The following is a 25,811-nucleotide window of genomic DNA, read 5'->3' as shown; positions in this document are numbered from 1 at the left end:
CACACAGAAGTTCCTTATGGGAGATACTTTCCTAATGTATTGCAGATGACAACTTACAAAGTACACACATCCTAGCTGAAAGCAGTGAATTCCTGGAATTCAGTGCTGTATTCTCTGCCTCTGATGTAATACTGTTTCCTATTATAAGACTGAGGGACTTGAACTGGATAGTGGTTTTCAGCCCTTTGCTGTCCGAAAAATCTACAGAGAAAATTTAAATGTATGGAGTTTGAATGTCCTGGGAGAAATCTGGACTGTGAATACTTGTGTGAACTGATATATGTATGCCAAGGTTCATTTTCCTAGCCAGGGATGTAGCTCAGTGGCAGAGTGCTTGCCTAGTACATCCAAGACTCTGGGTTCAATCCCCAGCATCATCAATAAGTCTATAATAAAGTTTTCTTACTTAGAATTGGGTTAATAGAGATGCATGAGACCCCAGCTCTTAGGAGGCTGACACAGGAGGATGGTAAGTTAGAAGCCAGCTTGGGTTATATGGTGAGTTTTAGCCTAGTCCCTTCTACAGAGTGGGTTCTGATTTCAACAGGCGAGCAGCAACAATAAAATAGTCAAAACAAAAAAGTCAAAACAAACAAACAAACAAAGTATCAAAAAGTAAGGTTAAATACCCATCTTATAAGGTCATTAAGAAGATCAAATGAGGAGAGAGTCACTTGCCTGTGTGCACATGTTTGTCCTGAAAGAGTAGTCAGAAAGAGCAGGTGAGATGGCTAAGTGATTGAGGGCACTGGCTGCTCCTGGGCTCAGTTCCTGGCACAAGGTGGCTCATAACCCTCCGACACTCCAGTTCCAGGGAATATGATGCCTTCTTCTGAGGGCATTGCATGCACATGGTATGTATATATATGTTTATATGTATATATGTGTGTATGCATGCAAGTGTATGTATGTATATATGTATATGTGTGTGTAATGCACACATATATATACATATCACACACACACAAATATATATATGCACCATATATATATACCCATACACCATACACACACACACACACACACACACATACACACACACATATATATATATATATATATATATATATATATATATATGCATGTATGTGTATGTATGTATGTGTGTGTAATGCACACATATATCATATATACATATCACACACACACATATATATACCCATACAATATATATGTATATATGTACACACATATGTGTATATATATATATATATATATATATATATATATACACACCGTGTGTGTGTATGTGTGTGTATGTGTGTGTGTATGTGTGTGTACAGGCAAAATATGCATGTACATAAATCTTATAAAAACAAGAAGGACTTCCATAAACTTTGCAGAAGCCATTCAGTAATTAAGTGGAATGAAGGATTAGTTTCCATCACTCCCTAGAAACCACGTAAAAAGCCGGGTGTTGTGTTGCATGTCTTAATCCTAGTCTTGCTACTGTGAGATGGAAGACAGAGACAGGAGACTGACAGGAGGCTTGTGGACAGGATGGTCTGCAGAACGCGGCATGGCAGATACAAGAGAGACCTCAAGAAGGTGTGAGTCCAGAGCCAGCTCCTGAAAGCTGACCTTTGGCCTCCATAGGACCTGGTCCCCAGGGAGCTGTGATAACCACATGCCTCTCTCTAGTAAAGAAATAAATATTTATTTATGTGTGTGTGTGTGTGTGTGTGTGTGTGTGTGTATGTGTATGTGTGTATGTGTGTGTGTTTTGTTTAAAGGAAAGAGATGGTATTTTCAGCTCTAGCCTAGATCTACTGAAACAGAATTTTAACAAGACACCTCAGGTATTCCTACATGTATTAAAATTGACCTTTGCAAACCAGAAAAAAAAATCAGGTTAAGTCCATGTTAAATGAAGTCTAAGCTGAGAATGAAATAAGTTACATTGAAAACCATGTAACACACAAGAAGGAAAACAAGGGACAAATAAGACATAAAATCCAGGCTGGGCGCTGTGGCGCATGGCTTTTAGCCCCGCACTGGGGAGGCAGAGGCAGGTGGAGCTCTGTGGGTTCAAGGCCAGCCTGGTCTACAGAATGAGTTCTAGGACAGCCAAGGCTACATAGGAAGATCCTGTCTTAAAAATATTAGGATAAAGTTCAGGTTCTTGATTACTTGGGATGATGGAATATATATATATATATATATATATATATATATATGCAAAACACTCAGACACAGAAAACATGTTTTAAAAATTGCTTGTGGTCATTTGCATAAGCAAAACCAAGTAACGACAGAGGATACAAATTAGGAAGAAGAACTAAAAGTGCCTATAATTTTGCTTCGCTAACATACCTTGTTCACATTTTAGTGTACTTCCTTCCAGCTTTTCCCCTATATATTAATGAACAAGAGAGCATGGTGGTACTTGGAGGGGGAGGATCAGGAGTTTGAGGTCAGCTTTTGCCATATGGTGAGTCTGAGGCTAGCCTGAGCTACTAAGATGCGTCTCAGACAAACAACTGACAATTATAGAATGTGCTAAAGATGTGAGGGCTGCAGCTTCTCACCTGAGCGCATGCTCTTCCCTGCTACCGTTCACGGATCTCACTATTTGAATAGCTCACCTTAGACGTGTAGAAGCCAACCATAGTAATGAGTTAATGCTAGCAAGAATAATGTGGAAAACGTTAATTTTTTTCCCCTGCAAAGTTTTGGCAGGGATCTGATATTCAGGATCATTCATTGCTTTCTTGTTTTTGTTTTCCTCGCTCCCTTACTGGAGAATCTCCTCAGAGACCCTCATGTTATTTATGTGTGCTCTATGTTGGGGGATGGGTAGGATCTCTTGCAAGGAATTCTGTTACTGAGAAATTGTGGTGCGCTCAGTGGGGACTGGGAGGTCTCTGAAAATTATACTCATGGTCAGTTGTAGCCAGAGACATAAAAGTGTTCATGGTTTCCTTGACTGGGACCTGCCTGTGTCTCAAGGGCAGAGTTCATAACATTGTTGCTTTGAGCAAAAGCCACTGAATTCTTATCTCTCCTTAAGCTGTTGTTGGAAGATCCACCGCAAACTGTATCAGTGGGGGGAAAAAAACCTCAAAACAACACAACAACAAAACTGTAGCAGCTGGGTCATCCTGACCTAGAACTGCCTGGAATGTTTCTAATTGTGGCAGCTGGCAGTGCAGAGTCACCTAGGCAGCCAGAGCCTCTTCAGTGTAAGTTCGTAATCAGACTCATTGTTTCACAGCTAGGGATACATGCCCGAGCCTGTCTGGCTCTGTAGGAGGAGGGAGATGTGCATCTTCCAAGCAGTGAGCTGGGTCCATCCTTACCGGCATTAGTGGGTACCAAGGCTGTCATGTTACTGATGCTGGAGAGCTGGTGGGACAGGGGTGTGGCTTATGTGTTTCTGTGTGGATTGCCTTTGCAGGGCGTCTAGGACATGACACGGTTCATCAAAGATTTGGTAGGATGTCACTATCTTTTAAAACTCTTCAGCTCAACGGTCTTCTAGGCGTATTTTAGACCTCATTTTGCTGAGAAAATGAAGGCTCTGGGGAGTGGCCACTCATCCCCATTATATATCAGATACCCCTAAATGTTTGCCTGAGGGAGAGTGAGTGAGCAACGACACTAGTGGAAGGAAAAGACCTTGAGAGAGACTGGCTGATATGGACCCAGAGTGAGTCCCCACAGTTCAAAGGTTTCTTCGCCTCCCAAAGACCCAGTTTTTAAGTTCTAGGTTCAAAAGACAGGAGGTGGGGGTTGAACGTAGGCAAACAGCACAAGACAGATGAGGAAGTATGTTTATGACTGACAGAGGGATTTATAATCTTCATTTTAAATAATGCCAGGGACTGGAGAGATGGCTCAGTGGTTCAAAGCAATGGCTTCTCTTGCAGAACATGCAAGTTTGATTCCCATCACCCACGTGATGGCTCACAGCCATCTGTAGCTCCAGTGCCAGGGGATTCAATCCTCTCTCCTGGCCAGAATGGGCACCAGGTACACACACGTGGTACACACACATACATGCAGGCAAACTACTCGTACACCTAAAAGAAATTAACCTTTAAGAAAAGGACAAATACTGCCAGCAACCACTGCTAAGTGCGTCATTCTACTTAATCCCCACAGAGCTCCCATAAAGCATCATTATCTTCATGTACTTCCAAGGAGGTCGGAGGGCAGAGGCATGGGATCTGCCACGGGTCACAAGGTAACAGTGGGTGAGAAGGATGGGCCTGGAACCCAGGCACAGATGTCCCAAAGCTTCCCTGGAGACTATTTTCCTGTAACCTATGCCAGGGATAGACATTTCACTGTGAGGTCTGAACTTTTATTTTGTATTTGACGGAGGAAAGAGACCAAGTGAGAAGGGCTTTCTTTTGTAGAACCAAACCTCAAGTATGGGTCCTGCTTCCAGAAGAGAGTCATTGCAGAGAGCCAGGCAGGTGGGGAAAGCTCCGAGTTAGGGTAGGAATGTGTGGGTGGAGTTTATGTGGAGTCCTTGTTTGATTGTTTGTTTGTTTTTGTTATTGTTGCTTTTGTTGTTATAGCCAACACCAGCATTTTGTCATCCTGGCCTTCCATTTGTTCTTCACATAGATGCATAAAATCAGAAACTTTTAAGTTTGTTTTTTTTGTTGTTGTTTTTTGTTTTTTTGTTTTTGTTTTTTTCTAGTACCTCATATCTGTCAGACTGGCCTTGAACTTGCTACATAGCATCAAAGATGACTTTGAACTCCTCACCCTCCTGCCTCTTGGGTGCTGGGATCATGGGCGTATAACTATACTTGACTTCTGCCGTGCTGGGGCTTGAACCTAAACTCTGTGCATGCCAGACAAGCATTCTACCTGTATCTCATTGCAAGAATACAGATATGATTTCTTACTCCAAGTGGGGGGGGGGGATACAGATATAGTTGTTTAGGCTATGACGTAGGTGTTCTTAAAAATCATTGCGTCACGGGAGACTGTGATAACAACCTACGCTTAAGGATACAAGTCATTAGCGGCACATTTTGAAAAGAGATAAAATACTGATAAAATACTGATAAAATACTGATAAAATACTGATAAAAAGGGTAGTGTGTCTTACACATGTGAAAATGGTTAACAAAACAAACAAACAAACAAACAAACAAACAAAACAAAACAACCCACAAACCCCACAGTGAATACAAACTGCTACCTTGAAGGGCATAGGTAAATTTGATGAAGTCATACAGGTGCAGGTAGCCACTGGAAGTAGCCTGTGTTTCTGTGGTTTAGAGGAAGAAAGGAGCTGTAGAAATCTGTGGAAAGTTCTAATACCCCATGTGCAGGGCAGATTTTATATCTATATACTCGCTGGAGTAGTTGGTGGGTCTTGAAGTGTGTCAGTGCATGTATGGTTTGTGTGTTTCTAGGTAGCTCAGCCCAGCTAGGTGCTGTGTAGATTCACTTGCTTCGTATTGCCCATTTAAAAGCTTAAAAACAAACAAACAAACAAACAAACAAACAAACAGATTGGGTCATCTTGAATCTATCAGTCTGTCTATCTCTCTATCTCTCTATCTCTCTATCTATCTATCTATCTATCTATCTATCTATCTATCTATCTATCTATCTATCTATCTATCTATCTCATCTATCTATCATCTATCCACCCACCCATCCACCCATCCACCCACCCACTCATCTATTTATTTTGAACAGGCACATATTCATGCCTTTGTGAGATCGACATAGTGACTACATGTTCTGCTCTCAAAGCATTTAGTCTGTGTGCTTGGCTGTCTCCCCTAACATGGATGAATCTGCAGGAGAATGTACATGTGTCCATCCCATGCCAATCAAAGTGCCTGGGAATAAAATAGATCTATGCAAATGCTTGGCCCCTGAGCTCCAGCCTCACAGGACAAAGAGTTTTTGGAAGAGCTTATTTGCAATGCATGCCTTTCACTGGGAAAGAAGGAGAAAAGGAAGTGGCCCATGCCTTTGTAAGATCTACATCATGAGTTCCAGTCCGGGCTACCGAGTGAGACTGTGTCTCAAAAAGAATTTGTTTTATTGTAATTTATTAGCGCGCGCGTGTGTGTGTGTGTGTGTGTGTGTGTGTGTGTGTGTGTGTGTGTCTGTGTCTGTGTCTGTGTCTGTGTCTCTGTGTGTGTTGGAGGGGTGTGCACACAGGCCAGAGCAGCCATATGAAAGTCAGCAGACAACTTGTAGGAATTGGTTCTCTCCTACCAGGCGGGTCACTGGGGATTGAATTCAGAGCATCAGGCCTGGCAGCAATCAGCCTTATTCCCTGAGCTACCCCATGGGTCCTAAAACTAGATAGCTTTTGAATGATTTCAGGAAGGGTCACTTATGGTGGGTGCGAAGGTGGAGATTCATTGTCAGACCAGATGTTTAAGTCTCTGTTTCTGTTTGTTAATGTCTTTCAGTTGGCTACGTTTCTAGAAGGAAGGACAGCTCTCTCTGCTCTTTGATCCTGGCACCTAGCCCACAGGATGACAGTTGATTGAGTTCTATATAAATGAAAGGTAAATAATTTGCTTATTGATTCAAATGGATTGAATGATTTCTTTGCCACTTTGAGCCCCAGGATTCTGGAATTCACTAATTCAAGGGAAGGGTCTGAGCATACTCTTGCTAGATGGAGAAACCAGGGCCTTGACTTTCCATAAGTATCCCCTAGTTTACACCAGCTCTGTGGACACTAGTTAGTTTGTTTTCTTAACTTTCTGACTATGCACAATAATTTTGTTAGGCTTATAATATTTTTCCTAAATATGGGCATTTGAAGTGTTCCTGCTTTGTGGTTGTTGTTTTCATTGTTGCTTTGAGCTCATTGCTTCTCCTTTCCCCGTCCCCTTCTCCTTCTTCTTTCCCAGTGGAAGGCACCCACTGCAAATATGCTCTTCTAAATACTCTGTCGTGTGAGGCTGGAGCTTAGGAGCCAAGCACTTGCACAGATCTCTTTTATTCCCAGGCACTTTGTTTGGCATGGGATAGACACACCTATGTTCTCTTGCGGATTCTCCCATGTTAGGGGAGACAGCCAAGCACACAGAATGAGTGTTCTGAGAGAGCAGATCATGAGCCTATACCAGGAATAGTAGGGCTGTGAAGGAAGAAGGCAGGGGAGGGGATTCTGTTCTGTACTGGAAGCAGATCCACCATACCTTGGAAGTGGTACTTGAGCTGGGTATTGAAGAATGAGTAGGAGTTCATATTCTGAATAGAGAGTAAGGGCTTTATAGCAGAGCAGAGGTGAGCACCCAGCAAGGCAGGGGAGTGCAGCTTCCATCTCCAGAAAGCATCTGACAGGTGCTGGGTGGCCGCATCTCCCTGAGTGTTCCTGTGGCGCTTCGTGTCCTAAAGTGGTCTGAAAATTGCTCAGGGACATGTTTAGCCAAGCTCAAGGCATGTTTACTTGTTGATGGTGGTTATCATTGGTTTCTGGAGCATTCTGTTGAATAAGCAGAGACTGTGGTGCCTCTTGAAGGTCATTACTGCTAGTCTTTGTGGTTGGGAGTGAAAAATAAAAGCTGATGTGGTAGCAGTTGGCGTGATGGCTGTGCCCATGACCTCAGTGTTCTGTGTACGTGGAAGGGGCTTTTCCAGGACAGCACAGCATTTGAGATGAAGAAGGGAGGGGCTGAGATTTAAATCAGGAGTACAATTCTCGCCACACCCTCACATTGCTGAACAGTGGTGGCAGGGTGAGGGGGGGCTCTCTCTGCCTTGCTGTCACCTCCCATGCCTCCCCTCTCGATATGCTGGTCACAAGTCTATCTTGATAGGGAGGGAAAAGCAAGCCCTGCTTTGCTAAAGTCTTTACATTTGTAGGCTAATGTAAACCTACTTCAAAAGTTAACTGGGGGGCTGGAGAGATGGTTCAGAGGTTAAGAGCGCTCTTCCAGAGATCCTGAGTTCAATTCCCTGTAACCACATGGTGGCTCACAACCATCTGTAAGGGGTTTCGATGCCCTCTTCTGGTGTGTGTCTGAAGACAGCTACAGTGTACTCATATAAATAAATAAATCTTTAAAAATGTTAATTGATTAGAGCAAAAATGAGAAACACCTACAAACACTTGAACTCCTTTATGTAGAGGTGGCTGCAGTGGGTTTTCTGTCTGTCTCTTTATGATATTTGCATATCCGCAGGCTGAGAGCTTATTGGTGGTGGTCTTGGCTTTACCCCTGCTGAGCGAGCACTCTGTGCCTAGTAACTTACTGAATCCACACAGCGCCTCTCTTTTCTTTCTGTTTTCAGGTTTGGGAAACTGAGGTGCATTGTGCTTAAGTTGCTCAGGGTGGAACACCTAGTGACTAAGGGTACAAACCAGTTCAGGACCTGGAGCGCATGGTATACAAACTGCTGCTTAATCATCTATCTCTGTGTTACAATTGAAACATTACAGTAATGAGAATATAGTATAATGTATGTCTAAACACATATATAATAATGTAAAGGATGCAGTATATAGCTATAGAATTGTTATGTTATATGTATGCCAGTGCACCGTTTCCCTGTGATGATCACAGAGGCCAGAGGAGAACATAGGCTTCCCTGGAACTGGAGTTACAGGCAGCTGAACGCTACTATGTTGGTACTGAGAATCGAACCTGCGTCCTCTGCAGGAGTAGCAAGTGCTCCTAGCCACTAAGCCATCAATCTAGTTTCACAGTAGCAGTGTTAAGTCTTTATTTTCTTCCCTCTGTCTCTCCTTTTCTCCCTCTCTCACCCTTTCTCTGTCCCTCTCTCTTTCCTTCCTTCTTTCCTCCCTCCCTCCTTCCTTCCTTTCTTCCTTCTTTCTTTGTATCCTTGTATGGGGACTGAACTTAAGGCTTCTAGGCAGGCCTTCCACTCCTGAGACATAGCCTCAGCCCATAAATAAATCTCTTGCTCGATGTTACAGTTAAGAGGTTATTTGCAGTGCCTTCATGCAGTTTTCGTTGTATGTGGGTGCTGTAGGTTACCTGAGATATTCCTCCTGCTTGGACATTTCCTTAGCTCCAAGTTTCTTAGCAGCACCAACAGTGCTCTGGCAGAAGGTTGCAGATGCATTATGTGTGGTGGTCTTTTTCCCAACTCCTTTGAAGGATAATGATGAGGACAGAGACCCCACAAAGCTGCCTCAGAGCTCTCCAATCTTGCCGAGCAGGACCACCAGGGGGCGCTGCTCCACAGTTGACAATTTCTATGATCATTGCTTAGGTATAGCTGGGGGTAGTGGGGGTATGCAGGTGTGTACCTGGTACTTTGGGGGAATGGTATTTTGAAACATCTAGGAACTGCCTTTGTTGACTTGAGCAATATTGAGAATAATTCAACTTTTAGATTTTGTCACATAGGAAGGAAAATGGCATTGAAATCCCCACCATGTATCCAAGTAAGTCATCATTGTAGGCAGACAAAGGCTAAAGGCTAAAGTTGTCCACCACAGGGAGAGTTGTCTCTCCCTTCCCTTCCTTCCTTTTGCAGTTAGGGTTCAGTTTAGAGCCCTGTATTCATAGAAGAAATGCAGAGAGGGCTCTAAATACCAGCTGGGGTTTGCTCAAAGATTTGCATTCAGTAAAACCAAAATGATGCAAATGAAAGAGCTGACAAATGTCCTCAGGGCCAGGGAGATGCTCAGTGGGTGAAAGCATGTATAGTGTAAGACTGGCAATCTGAGTTCAGATCCCCGGAACCCATGAAGAAGCCAGGTGTGGTTTGTCCCCAGACCTCCACACGAATGCCCTCTCATGTGTGCTCGCATTATAGACGCACCTGCCACAAAACTAACTAAATAAATAAAAGTGATGCCCCTTGTGATTCTCAAAGGAGTTCCAGGTGCCAGGATGCACCCTGTGTTTAGGAGGCGGTGACTCTGAGGGACACTGGTTGCTTCTGGTTCGTGCCAGTGCTGACAGGGACACCGCCCTGCATAGCCGAGCTCTGACCACCACCCTTTGTTCTCCACACTAGCATACTTGGTTTCATACTCCCAAGGACAGAAACTTCTATGTTGGTTTTTTTTTTTTTTTTTTTTAAAAAAAAAAAAAAAAAAAGACCAGTTGAACTGCCTGTGATTCGACCAATGGATTGCTATGTACCTGCCTGGAGAGCGCTGTGACCCATAAGCGCTTCAGTTCTGAAAACATTGACCCAGTAGGAGTGGGGCAGATGGAGCTCTGAACTGCCAATTTCCCCTTTCTTTTCTGTGGGGAGTGTTTGCCGCACTTCGTGGCTGCAGATGCCAGCTCTGATACCAGTCAGTGTCAGGGCTCCTTAGCTAATGGTGTCAGGTCGACACCCCCCAACCCCCACCCCCGGGCTCCCTGCCATGTATCAGGGTGGAAGAGAGCAGCCCGCTCTGTCCTGTCCTGTGTCCTGTTCTCCCAGGCAGATCAAAGGTGCCGGCTGAGGGAGGCGGGTGAGCCACTTCGTGCTTCCTGCCCTTAATGGGGATTTGCAACCTGCTCCTAGCTTGTTGGTTTAGGGGCTGCCTGAAGTGACCAGCTCTCTGGAAGGTATGGTGGATTTGACTTTGGGGTTGAAGAGGTCTGTGTTGGCTCTTACTTATTTATGGCAGTGTTGGCTGGGATAAGCAGATTAGTTGAGATTATTAGCCTCTTGTAAGGTGCTGCTGATGGTGGGGTCCATAACCAGAGGGAAGCACACTTAATTATGTCTTTGGGACTCTTTGCCGTGGTATCTAAGAAGGAGGTAAATGATTTGTTTTAGGCAGAATGGATACAAAAGCCACAGTCAGCGCTACTACAAAGGGCAGGCTAAGGAGACTTAAGACACTTTTGGAGCCTGCTTTGCTGGCCCTGGAGAGCAGGCTTTCCAGTGACATCTTCTCAGCTTTGTGATTCCGTTCACTGCTCGCTGCGGCCAGAATGAAAAGCTGCCCTTTTTGTCCTTCTTTTCGAGAGCACTTGAAGGTCTCCAAAGAATCGCCCTGACCTTCTGTGAACAGATGTCTGCAAAGGGTGGCAGTAGATCTGTGGATTCTTTGCAGGCTGGGCAGGCTCAGGGGAGGAGGGCTTGTAGCTTGGTCACCAGCCACCTTCCCAGCCCCTCCGGCACATACCTCCGTTCCTCCATAGCACCTGTGGAGTTCATGAGTTCTCCAAGACAGACCAGGAAATATACATTCGAATGCTGCCGCCCCTCCCCCCACCCCGTTTCCTGCCGCCAAAGAGTTTATGGGATGCAATTCTGCAGTTTAGTGCCTTTATTGCCATATCATATACTCAGGACTTGCTACTGCTGTAGCATTGAAGCCACCAAGCCTGCTGGGAATGACTGGGAGGGTTGAGCCTGTCATCCTCAGAGGGAATTGCTTTGTTCCGTTCTATTCTTCAAAACTCTGCTCTCAAGCCAGCAAGATGGCTCAGAGTGTGGAGGCTCTTGCTGCTGAGGCTGACAACCTGAGTTTGATCCACCAGGCCCACATAGTGGAAGGAGATAACTCACCCCTGCAGGTTGTCTTCTGGCCTCCATCTGTACACTGTGGAGTGGACATTAGCAGGCAGGCATGTATGCATACACAAACATATACATGCACATATTCACAAACTTTGGGCTCCTGGGACTCAAACCCCTACTTTTTTTTTGTTGTCTGGAGGATCCTTCTACTTGGAATTTGTTCCAAAGATGGAAGATAGAGTCCGAGTTAGTGGTGGCTAGAGTCTGGGGTCTATACGGAGGCTTTGGGTAGTCTATGGCCCTATAGCTATCTCTTGTCATGTATGGTTCTGGAAGGCGGGCAGAGAGAGATTCTGAGGGAAGTGTCTCCAGAAACAGTTAGAACTCAGGGAGGCCTAGGGAATGATTTGGTCGGCATTCAAAATAGGCAGGGCATGCGGAAGGGAGGCCGGTGGGGAGCCAGGCATAGGTCCTGGCCTTGGAGCCTGGCCTTTCTTCTCAAGGTAAAGGGGAGATTGGACAGTGGTGGGGATATATGGGACTGGGCCCCATGAGGCCCCATGCAGGGAGTATTTCAGGCCTGGGTGAGAACTTGGAGGGCTAGGAAGGCTTGCTTTGCTGATGTCACACACGCCAGTCTTGATGCTTCTCAGCGTTTTCTGCATTGCTAAGACTACTGCTGCCTTCTCATCATTTCCTGAGCCAGCTGAGCCCCTCTGTGATCTTACACAGGGTGAAGTCTGTATGTTCTCCGCACTCTGTTTCTTTATGTTTCTCACCAGGCTTCCCTATGCCTTTGTGGCTCCACAAGGCTCTTTCTGAAGGCTGGAGCTGTGTCAGGAGACCTGGTTAACCTGAGAGAGAGTTTTCTGCTCCCCTTTCCTTTTCTCTGGGAGGTGACCTCTGCCCACCCGTTACCAAAGTAACACACCATCAATGCTCACCACGACTACCTGTGTGGCCTACCTAACTGAGGGTTGTTTTGGGGCAGGATAGCTTAAGGTGGGAATGAGATGTTTCCACCGTGCACCAGACTTAGATCGTGGAATCATTGGACTGTTGTGTCAAACTGGGAGGAGAATGATCTTTGCTTCTCACAGGAGCAGGGCAGGGCGGGGTGGGTCAGGCCAGGCCAGGCCAGGCCAGGCCACAAGCACCTGTATCTTGAGGACACCAGCTATCTGAACTTGGGCTTTGAGACTCTTGAGGCAAGCTGTGCCATCTCTAGGAACCTGGGGTGGCCTGGGTGGTGGAGAGAGAACCTTTCTCCATAGGAAACGATTCCAGGCGCTGAGGGAGATGGGGACAGAAGTCAGTGGACAGGAAGAGTTTGAGTAAACTTCTTTGCTGTAGTCTGCCGCTGTTCTTCAGGGGAGCTGGTAGCCATAGATAGTCTCTGTGACTTTTGGAGACTAGATCCAGGCCCGTGTGGAGATGCAGGCTGCTCAATGGGGGGTCGGGGTGGTGACTTTTGGATGAAGACTTAGCTGAAGGAGGGCCATACAGAAATGGTGGCTGAGCAGCACCATGTGTGCTCTGGAAGAAGGAGCACATACCTTGTTCCCTGTTGCTCAGGCAAAGGCCTCAACTGTGTTCAGAGTAAAGAGCAGTAAGGCCTTCAGGTGCTCCTAGGGGGAGAAAAGCCAGCCAGAAGACTTCTTAGATTGTCCTAGGGACATCCTAAGGACCTAAGTTACAACCCAGCTGTGCTCATCTGATGTGATTGCATCTGAACGTTACCATCCTCCAGATCTCTCTGTTACCTCCCCTCACTCCTGCCTTTTCTGAATAGTTAGTGTCTAAGGTCTTCAGCAGCCTAGCATCATGGGACCTAACAAGAACAAATGTAGGTATACATTCATATGTATATCTATGACATATCTATTGATTTATAAATTTAACACATGGACTAGAGTGCCATTAACTATTATTAATACTATAAAACATAAATTATGGTCCGGGGGAGATGGCTGAGCTGATAAAGTGCTGGCTGTGCAAGTGTAAGGGCCTGGGTTTGGATCCCAGGGACCCACTGAAAAAGCTGGGTCTTACAGCATTGTCTGCAATCCAAGCACCGGGGAGGCAGAGCCTAGAGGATTCATGTAGCCAGACAGCCTGTTAAACAAGTGGAGCTGCTGAGCTTCATGTTGAGCAAGTGGAGACTGACAGAGGAAGACACTCAACAGGACTGCTAGCCCCTACTCAGGTACACACAAGTATGTATTGCATATCTAAAAATTAAAAAAAAATGTACTGAAAAGTGATGGAAGTGAGTAGATAAAAATGTACTGAAAAGTGATGGAAGTGAGTAGATAAACTGGCGAAACTGAAGGCTTGTGTTTCTGTGTGTTCTTTTGGGGTTTGTCGCTGTGATGGACAGACTCTGCAATGGGGACTATGTGGGCTCTGTCTGGAGGTCCCAGCAGGACAGGTAGAGCCTCATTCTCTGAATACTTGCAGGATTTTCTGGACTCTCAGTGTGACAAAGATGTAACCCACCCAGAGGACACCAAGCTTTGAAGTGTGTGCATGTTAGGTTCTTTAGGCCAGCATCCTATCAGGTGTATCCTACCTTTTGTCATTGTCATTTGACATGATGTTCTCATCCTCACAGTTTGTTCTGAAGAGCCAAAGAATTGAGTTACAGAAAAGATGACAAAAGTCTCTCATAATGTGTAAAGTAAGTGTACAGCTTTGTGCTAGGTCACATTCATAGCTATCTATGGCTGCATACAGCCCACAGGTTGAGGTTTGCGTTGCTAGAAGTTGTCATAGCCTACCATGAAACTGGGCAATGCCATGTCACTACTAGAAAAGGTACTGGCAAGGATGGTTATGCATAGGTTTAGCTGGGAACACAAGTGTGCCTGAGATGCTTCTGTTTGCTGTTTCAGCTAGTCAGAGATACGTTTCCCAGAGGACATGTGTGCAGTGTGTGTGTGTGTGTGTGTGTGTGTGTGTGTGTGTGTGTGTGTGTGTGTGTGTATTTGTGTATGTGTAGGTCCAAGAATAGATTGTGGGAGTACGTTCTCTCCTTCCACCATGTTGGATTCCAGGGACCAAACTAAGATCATTGGGCTTGGCAACAAAGACTTAATTGCTGAACCAACTTGCTGGCCCAAGGGCAACCATTTCCTTTCTTCAGGAGAGATTTACCTTTTTATTTTCTTTTTCTGTCTTTTTATAATATTTTTATTAGATATTTTATTCATTTACATTTCAAATGTTATCCCCTTTCCTAGTTTTCTCTCCAAAAATCCCCTATACCCTCCCTCTTCCCCCTGTTCCCCAACCCACCCACTCCTGCTTCCTGGCCCTGGCATTCCCCTATGGTGGGACATATAATCTTTGCAAGATCAAGGACCTCTTCTCCCATTGATGGCTGACTAGGCCATTCTCTGCTACATATGAAGGTAGAGATACAAGCTCTGGGGGTACTGGTTAGTTCATATTGTTGTTCCACCTATAGGGTTGCAGACCCCTTCAGCTCCTTGGGTACTTTCTCTAGCTCCTTTCATTAGGGGCCCTGTGTTCTATCCTATAGATGACTGTGAGCATCCACTTCTGTATTTGCCAGACACTGGCATAGTCTCACAGGAGACAGCTATACCAGGGTCCTGTCAACAAAATCTTGTTGGCATATGCAATAGTGTCTGGGTTTGGTGGTTGTTTATGGGATGGATCCCCGGGTGGTGCAGTCTCTGGATGATCCTTCCTTCAGTCTCAGCTCCGAATTATTATTATTTAGAATAATGCCTTGTGCTGCAGTGTTTCATTTGTTTCTAGACCATCTTTTCATTCTTTCTGTAAAATATGAGAGTTTAGCTTTCTTAAGCATTCTATAGCAATTATATATCTTTCTTTACACATGCCCTGAACACACACACACATATCCAACCACCCTATCAAATAGATATGTATCAACATGTGTGTGTGCATCTGAACACACTCAACATTCAATGATAAGCATGCATGCCTAGGCTCACTCATGTACAAGACAGGCACGCACTTCCTCCCTTCCCTCATCTTTGAAACCAGGCGAGTCAGTCTGCCTTGTGGACTCATGGTCTGTGAAAACTAACACTCTCATTTTGTCCATCTCTTTCCCCTGCAGGTACTGACTGGTTCTTTGCTAGACTTCAAATTCTAATGAATCTACCAAAACTCCATCCCCATATTTTCATAGAGCTCAAAAAACCTTGCAGTGTGGTGTAAAACACCACACAATCCAGTCACTTTGGGACATCCTTCCTGGAGCTCCCGTGTCCCCTGCTACCGTGACTTCACACATGTTGTCACTGGCACCTGTGAGCCCCTTTACTGTCTCATGTGTTGGGTTCACTAACCCTAACCCTAACCCTAACCCTAACCCTAACCCTAACCCTAACCCTAACCCTAACCCTAACCCTAACCCTAACCCTAACCCTAACCCTAACCCTTTGCTAGTGGCCTTCATTTCCTAGTAGCTTCTCAAGACCTTGACTTTGCACAAACGTATTCTCTCATTTCTTTGGATCATGATCTTGATTGGGTATGAAGTTCTGGGAAGAAAGGTTTCTCTTGGAATTCCAAGACATTATGTTATTATTTCAAATGTCTGGTGTCCCTCTTGGGAAATCAGAGCCATTGTGGTCATTTCAAATCTAGAATTTGATTTTTTCTTCTCTTTTCCTCGTTGGCAAACTAATATCTTGTGGCCATACACCGCAGTTCGTATCTTTTTTTCTTCTTCTTTTATTGTACTGGGTCCTCATAGGGTCCTTTGATCTAGACTCTCCTGTCCTTCAGTTCTGGTAAGTTCTCTGTAATTTCTTGTGTATATTATTCTTGCCCATGTTCCTCTTCCTGGAACTTCCAGGAAGCTCATGGAGTAATCTTAAATTTTCTTTCTTTCTCCTCTAACCTTAAAGAGTATCTTCTAGCATGTCAACAGGATAAAGATATTAAAACAAAACATGAGGCCAGGCAGTGGTGGCTCATGCCTTTAAGCCCAATACTTGGGAGGTAGAGGCAGGAGGATCTCTGTGAGTTAGAGATAAGCTTGGTCTACAGGGTGAGTTCCAGGATGGCCAGGGCTACACAGAGAAACCCTGTGTCGAACCATCCCCCCTCAAAAGGAAAAAAAAAAAAAAGAAAGAAAGAAAAAGGGAAAGAAAAGAAACCATGAAAACACTTTCCTTTAGTATTGGTGCCTGCCAGGACCTTTCTCAGCCAAGATCTTTGCCATCTTTCTTGAAGTGGGGAGGAAGTTGATTAAATAAATATATGAATATTCTCAGTGACTTTATGGGTGTTTTAGAGTTATTGTGACCAGGTTTAGTTCTTCTCCTTCTTCTTCTTATCTTGAAACTAATATGACAGGACATTGACAACTACTAAAGAAAGGTAGCTTAATATTATAATGGTCTGAGTATATAATTAAATAATTCAGATGTTTTTATCTTTTCTATCCTTCTATTCTTTAACTTCAGCTTTGCTCTTAGGTTCTCCCACTGAAGCTTAAATTTCCAATATTTAGGCGGCTTAGAGGAGTTCAGGTTTGTTTTCTGCATGCTCTTGTTTTACAATGTTCTGTTTTTGTTTCGTGAGTACAATGTTCCAGTGAGAATCCTAAGTGTGGGGGATTTTACTTTCTCTGCAGTTTTGTTCTGTCCTTTGGCTGTCTCTTTTGCTTTGAGCTTTGAGGGTAAAGAATTTCCCAGTAGCCTTTGTGATGCCCCGCACTTTTTTTTCTCCCTTATGTCACATATGGACTTCTGTACTGGTTGTCATTTACCACATATGACCTAAAATTCTAATCCTTTAAATGAGTGAATGTTCTGATTTAGCTAGACATGAGTAATTAACCATGCTACCCATACTATGTCCGACACTTCTACATACTAACTCTTTCACACTCTTTCATGACTGATCCTTGTCTAAGCCCTCACTTTTGAGCTGAGCCTTTGAGGAAAGTTCTTTGCTTTGTTTTAGCTTCTTGGAATTGATGAGAAGAACTGTGTTCTAATGTGGCTCCCAGTCTGCCTGTTGGAGTTTCTGACTGGGAGGAACCGCTCTCAGCTTTGGCATGTGTGCAGTGTCGGGGCACTGAGGGACTTGGGGGACTCTTTGCAACTTTGCATGTGTGACTGCAGGAGACTAACAATGCTGTGTGCTCAGAGGTCAGGCAGGGAAGGAACCCAGCTTGAGGAAGCCTTTTGCTGGCATTAACTTCCATCCATGACACACTGTTTAGAAATTGCAAGTTGCATTTATTTACTGTGTGTGTGTGTGTGCACATGTACACACACATGTATCATGGTATTCATGTAGAAGTCAGAGGACAATTTATGGGACAACTCTATGTCCACCATGTGGGTTGTACGGATCAAACTCAGGTTATCAGGCTGCTGAGCCGTGTGGGCCACTCTATTGAGCAGCTTCTAAGTGCGAGTGTTGGATTTTACACTAGGCTCTTGTGTCTGGGTCTTTGGTTCTCACAGTGAAGTGAAGGGTTCTGACAAGGCTGCTTCCCATCTCAGGCCAGCTCAGCCCTTCCTTGGCTGTCAGGTGAGATGTCCTGGCCATGACCTGTCTATAAGGCAGAATATGACCGTGGTGTGTGGAAAGTGCCCACTGCTTGGTTGTGGTCCAGTGGGGAAAACAAAAAGGGCCGTGACATTTCGTAACCTCCCTAATGCTGCTTCTCCAGTCTTATCTACCAGGGTGTCCTTACTGCTGTGATGTCAGAGACGCCTGCAGATACGGAGTGTTGTATATTTTCTCTCTTGCTATCGCTTGTAGATATTAAAACTTCAGTGTTTGCTTAGGGTTGTAAGATAAAATTCTCTTTTTCTTTTTTAAAATTCATTTTATGTGTGTGAGTGCTTTGCCTGCGTATTTGTACACCACATATGTACCTAGTATCTGAAGAGGCAAGAAGAACATATTAGATCTCCTAGAAATAGAGTTATAGATAACTATTTATATGCCTATCTATATCTACATCACTCTCAGTGATCCACCTGCCTCTATCTCCAAAGTGCTTAAGCATAAGCCACTACACTTGGTCCAAAATTAAGATATATTTTTTATAATCATATATATATGTATATATACACACATATACATATATATAAAACTTCATTATATACACACATACACATATAATGTTCTTTGATCAAATACCCCCATTATCTTCTCTTACCTTCTCCTTCCACTAAGTTGTTTCTTCTTCCCAAGTCCCCCTCCTACTTTCATGTCGTGTGTGTGTGTGTGTGTGTGTGTGTGTGTGTGTGTGTAAGTGTGTCCACTGCATTTAATCAGTGTTTCCTGCCTAAGCGAGGGTATGGGTTATTTGCTTGAGTGAGTGTGCCAGTGACTTTATGTATCACTGAGGAATGTGACTTAAGGGAAGGACCATTTAGTCCTAGACCCTATCAGTCCTTTAAAAAAACAGAGGAATTTATAGCCTTGCTTGGGAAAATTAAATCCTTTTTCAAAAGACATTTACTTTAGTGTGTTCTTTCACGTGTACATGTGCATGTGTTTACAGATGTCACAGAACACCTTGAGAGAGTTGGTTCTTTCTTTCCATCATGTGGGTCTTGAGAATCGAACTCAAACCCTTAAGGTTTGGTGGCAATCTCTTTTACCCACTGAGCTATCTTGATGGCTCTCTGAGAACATTTTTGTATTTTATGTTTGTTGTGTAGCAAAAGCAGCTGGTCAGCTTTATTTATACATCATTGATCAGATAGATCCATTATTTTTGAGCCGTGAATCTAGATGTTCTAAATTAGTTTGCTATGCATGCTGGTCAGAATTCCATGCTGTGGACAGATAATGTTTCCTTACTCTTCAGTGTCCCATGTCTTTCCTAAATACCTTGAAGGTTACATAGTTCAAGTAGTAAACATTGCAATGGACAGAGAATAGGAAACTTTGATTTATGCCTGTCTTAAAATTAGCTATCATGTCTGCTCTTCCACTTAGAAAAACATTCCTTCTATGCTAATTGTTTAGAACAGGGCCAAGTTTTATTTTAGAAAGAAAATTCTAATATGCCCTTTGACAGTTGCAAACATATATACAACGCATCTTGTTTATATCCACCTTGTCTCTCCCTTCCCTAAGTTGCCATATCCTGAGTGTGAGAACTTAGCTGTTACTCTTTGCCAAGGGCACCCTTTTTCTCCCTCCCCTTCCCATTTCAATTCTTTCAACAAGGGCTCCCTTAGCCCCTGCACCTCCAGTATTAATTTACAGTCAGTAAAATGCAGAATGTTAATTTTAAGGGTACAAAATACCTGTTCCCAGGCCACCACTCCTGGGAAGTAGAGAAGAAGCCTGCTCCCTTTAACTGCTCTCTTTGCCTTAGGTATCAATTGGCATGGGCTGCAGAGTTCCCTGGGCTCTGGGTGCTCAGTGGATACACTCTCTCTTAGCACCAGGCAAACAGGTAGGGTTCTGGGTGGGTGCAGTTTGCAAGGCTCTGTGTGTTCTTGTATTAACAGAAAACTCCTCCTGTGTGCCTGGCTGTTCAGACGAGGATGCTATATGTAAGCAGGAAGGTTTGTGATGTTATCAATGGTGGCAGCTTAGTAGACCACCTGTAATTGAGAACTACACAGAGCCCCTCCCCCAATGTGTTCCTGACTCTGAACTGAGAACCATACACCCCCCAGACCCACCCCCAAGGATGGCCAACTTCTTTATGAATATCTTGAGTATGAGACAGATAAACCAAGACAGCAGCAAACCAAAGCACCTGTGGACAGGAGGCCAGGACCCCTTCCAATCATCTTCTAGAGTGTCTCCTGCTGACCTCTCCACTCTGGAGCGCTTTCTCTTTGTTGGGGTGAATTCCTAAACTATTCTTTGGTCTTTTCCCTGGCTGGATTAGAGCTGGTGGAGGGCCTGTGGGCACTAATTATTGCCACAGGCAGGAAGAGGTTAATAGAGAGGGTCCCTTGACTCAGCTGGAAGAGGAGGGCTTTGCCCCCTGCAATAGAGGTGGGAAATCCACAGACCACACCATTCATTTCCCCTTATGGTAGGAAGTACAGCATCTTCAGTCCCACAGTGATATAGATCGAGGAGCAAGAGAATTTACAGCACACATATTAAGGCAAAATGTGATGGGCCAGATTTTGCTGGGTGGTGAAGCTGAGCTCCCAACTGATGTGTGCATTATATATTAGTGTGTTATAGACAGAAACTGGGAACTCCTGTCTGGGCTGCTGCTCTTGACATCTGGTGTTACTCTGTGTATCTTAGGTTATTTTAAAGTTTAGCACTGGGGCTGGCAAGATGGCTCAGCGGGTAAGAGCACTGACTGCTCTTCCAAAGGTCCTGAGTTCAAATCCCAGCAACCACATGGTGGCTCACAACCATCCGTAATAAGATCTGATGCCCTCTTCTGGTGTGTCTGAAGACAGCAATAGTGTACTTACATATGATAAATAAATAAATCTTAAAAAAAAAAGAAAAAGAAAAAAGATAAGGCTTACTTTAAAAAAAAAAAGTTTAGCACTATACTAGAGAAGCATGCCAGAGCATACAGGAAAGGGATAATTTGGCCTGCTTCCCATAGCCCTCACACAAACACACACACACACACACACACACACACACACACACACACACACACACGGGGTTTCTGTATTCTCTTCTGTATGCAGTATTCTTGTAAACTCCGTCAGGCGTCAGTCAGAAAGAGACCTTTAAGAAATTAAAAGAAGTAGAACATCTAAAGACTAGCCTTAGTTATAATTTAGTTAGCAGTCTAAGACCCCCCCCATTTTGATTATTTAGAAATTAAATTCTCTTTGATAAGCATTGTATGGAGGGAACCAAAATGGAGGACAAGAGCTGCCCAGAAAGAAATGAAAAGCTAGCATGATGGTGCACACTTGCCATCCCAGCAGTCAGGAAGTGGAGGCAGGGGGATCAAGAGTTCAAGGTTGTCCTTGGCTGTGTAGAGAGCTTGAGGGGAGACTGGGCTACTTGAGACCCTATATAAATGTGTGTGCAGATGTGCATGTGTGCGTGTGTGTGTGTGTGTGTGTGTGTGTATGTGTATGTGTGTAGAAAGGGAGGGAGGGAGGGAGGGAGGGAGGGGGGAGAGAGAGAGAAGCGAAGAGAAGAGAAGAGAAGAGAGAGAAGAGAAGAGAAGAGAAGAGAAGAGATTAATTAGCTGGTTCTATGGTTAACTTACATGCCATAGCAAAGAAGTGGTTAGAGGACAGTGTGGCCTTACATGTCCCTATTGCTGAAGTCATGAACAAGCAGTTATTTTCTAGGAATTGGAAGGAATTCAACAGATGAGACTAGAAGGAAGCAGGAAGGAAGAAATATAAACCCAATGCTAACATTAATGTCAGAGCCAAAGACTAGAAGCCATCAGGAGGGTATAGGACACTGAGTGCTTGCTCTTGGCTCAAAAGCAGACATTGAACCATAAGTACAAATCAGAGAAGTGTTTGGGCAAGTGCCTGAGTTTTCTCTCAGTAAGATGTTATGAGCCATTAAAGTGATTTTAAAAGCATGTGTAAGGGGAATGAGAGACAAGTGTATATCAAGTGAAGTAATTATATATGATTATCACTCTGTGGGTACCCCATCCCTTCCCAGCCAAAGTTCTGAAGAGAGTGAAGGTTGCAAAAACAGCACAGTGGCAGGGCTGGTTCATGTGCTCAGTGGATGTGCTCTCCCTTAGCTGGTGAGAAGCTGTGGGTTTCATCCTCAGGCCTGCAAACAAAACAAACAAACAGACAAATCCCTGTGGCAGCACACTGCTGATTCATATACTACCATGCATTTGGGTTTGTTTGTTTTTGTTTTTTGTTTTTTGAGACAGGGCTTTTTTGTGTAGCTCTGGATGTCTTGGAACTTGCCTTGTAGACCAAGCTGGTCTCAAATTCACAGAGATCCTCCTGCCTCTGCTTCCTGAGCACTGGGATTAAAGGTGGGCCCCTCCTTTGCCACCTGCTTACCATGATGCATTTGTATCTTGGAGCCTCTGTGTTAAGTGGAAGAAGCCGTTGGCAGAAGGCTTCCTGGCCAATGCTTCCATACGTGCAGTAGACAGACCAAGGAAAATCTGCAGTGACAGAGAGCAAGCTTGTTGCAGGGCTGGGGGGTGACAGCTCTGACACTTCTTTCTGGGGATGATGGACATCCAGACTGGTCATGTCACAGTTGCACAACATGGAGAGTACAGTACAAACCAATGAGTTGTCTACTTTGGTGTGTGAGTTAGTTTGAAGTTACCACAGATAAAGCAAGGCCGATTGTCTTGGGGGGCTGGAAGTATCAGTGGTTTCCTCTTCTTTTCAGAGGTTCTGGGATTGTTCTGCATTACTCCTTATGATAAAGATGTTCAATAAGCTAACATACAGTCATATCAGTGGTTCTCAACCGTCCCAGTGCCGAGACCCTTTAATACAGCTCCTCATATTGTGATGATCCACAACCATAAAATTAGCTCCAGTGCTATTTTGTAACTGTAATTTTGCTACTCTTATGAGTTGTAATGTAAATGTGCAGTTTTTTTTTCTGATGGTCTTAGGCAACCTATAGGGTTTGGACCCCATAGGGGTTGTGACCCACAGGTTGAAAACCCTTTGGACTTTAAAGGGAGAATTTTAACAGCCAGCCTTTTACCAGAAACAGCAGAGATAGAGTCTGCTGATCCTGCCTTTAGGGGTGTGTGTGTGTGTGTGTGTGTGTGTGTGTGTTTGTGTGTGTGTGTGTGTGTGTGTGTGTGTGTGCACATGCATGTCTCCTGTAATCCTAAAACCTGGGCTCATGCTCTCACGTTATCACAGATATGAGTAGCCATTTCTGGCAAAAGTTAATCTCATTTGCCTGGGGACCCTTGGAGGCAGGATCCTATCTCTGGGGGAAATCAGGAAAGCCTAAACTCTTCTTTGTGGGATACGCTAAGAGGCAGTGGGCTCTCTGAGTGTGGACTCAGTGGGGGTTGTTACTTATATAACTTCCTGTAATTGCCTGGCAGGAGCTGTGGAGAGCCGCCCTCTCCTGTCTGGTGCTGAGCAGAGGCTGCAACCCGTCCCCTCTTGCTGCTGCTGCTGCTGCTGCTGCTGCTGCTGCTGCTGCTGCTGCTGCTGCTTGCCTCTTTGTCGGGCTTTGTGAGGAGTCAGCCCTTCTAGGCAGAACTGAAATGTCATTTTAACCAGAAGACTCTGTCTTCTTTGTGCTCCGGAGATGGGCAATTCCTATGCTGGCCAGCTAAAGAGCACACGGTTTGAAGAGGTCCTCCACAACTCCATCGAGGCTTCCTTACGCTCCAACACCCTGGTGCCCCGGCCCATTTTCTCGCAGCTGTATCTGGAGGCTGAGCAGCAGCTGTCATCGTTAGAAGGTAAGAATCATACATTTCTTATGTTGGTGTGTGTGCAGTTTTTATTACGTGTGGCTACCGTTAACGACAGCCCTATTCAGAAGATCTAGAGTCTAGTGAAAAAGAATGAAAGTTGCACACAGATATTTTTATTTGTTTAAAGGTAAGTTTCAGGCTAAAAAATACAAAGAAGAAAAATCTTGGACTCATAAGAGACAGGGAGAACACTGTATGCTGGGCTCCCCCAAAAGCATTATTTATATCTGATGAGATAGTTTGTTGGTAAGGGATTTTAATACGTCTGGCCCTCAGCTCTGTATTTCCTTTCTTTTCCTCTTGCGATTCATGTTCTTATCTTTGTAAAAATCATTTAGAGGTTATGTCTCTGTGTGGTAACAGGTGTAAGAGTCTCACAAAAGCTTAAAAGAAATTAACAGAAAACCTTTTTGAATTTTACATGTACCAAGACTTAAGTTAATAAATGATCTGTAAGTATGTGGAGGACTTGAGAATTCCCCTTATCTGGAAGGTAAACTGTGTTTTCATGTCACGTAAGTAAGCCTGAAGCAATCCACAGGATGAACGGCTACTAGTCTAGAATTATTTATTTATATGTAAGTTTATGCTCTTTGCTTGAAATTACACAGAAATGTAAATAGTTTTTGAAGTAGAAAAGGTCATGGTTTTAAAGTGGAAAAAAATCATTAAAAAGGAAAGAAAAATGTCTGTCAAGTTTGTACTATGTTGGGCTTTAGGGCACAGTGTGTGGCTTGCCTGTCTTGAAGAAACTCTGTGCTGAGCAGGCCCATGGATGCCTGAAATCTCTTATTTTTCTGAGAGGGCAAACAGAGCCTCCTTGCAAATGGCACAGATAAAGATCTAAGACCCCAACCTGGGTCTAAGTCTAAGAGATTGTAGCTTGTGACCGGTGCTGTCAGGACAACATGGAATTCTCTGATAGTCATTAAGAGAGTCCTCATGTTTTCTGGCATAGGAAGTGTCTGACCTCACAGGGCATAGAGAAGTCCTTGGATATTATTTAATTGATCCCATTTTTGATCAGGTGAAAGGTTTCTGTGAAATACAATTTCCAGGGACCTCCTTAACTACTTACGGAGTTGACAAGTCTTGCTGGTGTCAAATTGAGAGCAGCAATCATGCTGGTGATAATTTAGAATACTCCAACAGTGCCCTAAAATCTACAGTCCATCCGTTCACCTGCTATTGCTGAGGCCCAAGGTGACTTGGAGATTCTGAGGGGTCGCAGAATTGCTAGCTGGCTGCTCACAGGGGAACAGAGAGCAGCAGAAAGCCTGTGGGGGCTCCCAGTTACCTTCTCTTGAAGCTGAAGATCTCCCTAGGTGGCCGACTGGCCCCCTCTATTAGGATCTCTTCTTTGTTCAGAGTGTGGCATTTTCTAGGGACACTTCCCAGCCCCCACCCTGACTCTGCTAGAACCTAGGAGTTCCTACTTGCTTGTTAATGCTCTGCCACTGAGCTTCATCCCAGCCCCCAGGGACAGAGCTGAGACTTATGAGTTTGATTTCTCGGGTGCCGAGTGTCCCAAGCTCCTTGCCAGATGTCAGTGGGATTGCTGAGCCTTTGAGTGTGGGTGATGACTTGACCCAGCCCCTCTGCGCTTTTCCTTTCTCTGCAGTGAATAGCCTGGAACCATCCCCTGGGATCTTGTTTATCCAGTTGCAAAAGTCAGCCTGAAAATTCAGTGGAAGATGGCGACCTTTGGGTTTGTTAAATGCCACCATAAACCAAATACTAAGCTTGGGCCATATCTTCTGCATCATAAACTTTGGAGCAGACAGGCATTTTTTGGGGGGGCCCCGTCTTGTTTTGTCTGTCTGTCTCTTGTCAGGGTCTCTTATCTGATGGCTGGCCTTCCTCAGACAATACTGTTGTTGATGATGCCTATGACCAAGGTGCCGGGACACTAAACACCCGGGGATCTGGTAACATTTTATGTATTTGTGGGGGTAATTTAGCAGGAGCCTTATTATAGCTTTGTTCTTTGAATTAGGGCTCTTACCTACTACCCCCTTTAGGGGAAAATCCTTTTACACAAGGCTGA

The 25,811-nt window shown here is 44.4% G+C and overlaps 1 protein-coding gene across 20 annotated transcripts in view; it reads left to right on the top strand.

Annotated features, from left to right (window-relative positions):
* The window catches only part of Greb1 (gene regulated by estrogen in breast cancer protein), a 130,780-nt gene that overhangs the window by 37,757 nt on the left and 67,212 nt on the right, over positions 1-25,811 (top strand). For 15 of the 20 annotated variants that reach the window (XR_381189.4, XR_872413.3, XR_381190.4 and 12 more), the window contains 2 exons: positions 6,399-6,497; positions 23,384-23,749. Coding sequence is in view for 16 of the 20 variants with exons in the window: in XM_006515100.3 (XP_006515163.1) it covers positions 23,593-23,749 (157 nt within the window). In the remaining 4 variants the exon portion in view is untranslated. Of the gene's footprint in view, positions 1-4,104; positions 4,187-6,398; positions 6,498-10,302; positions 10,479-23,383; positions 23,750-25,811 lie in introns of those variants that run through there. The other 5 variants (XM_006515096.3, XM_006515097.3, NM_015764.4 and 2 more) reach the window with 4 other exon arrangements.

The sequence above is a fragment of the Mus musculus genome, chromosome 12 (genome assembly GCF_000001635.26).
Source record: "Mus musculus strain C57BL/6J chromosome 12, GRCm38.p6 C57BL/6J".
Taxonomy (NCBI): domain Eukaryota; kingdom Metazoa; phylum Chordata; class Mammalia; order Rodentia; family Muridae; genus Mus; species Mus musculus.
Note: the sequence above shows the minus strand (reverse complement) of the source record. Positions and strands in the feature narration are given on the sequence as shown.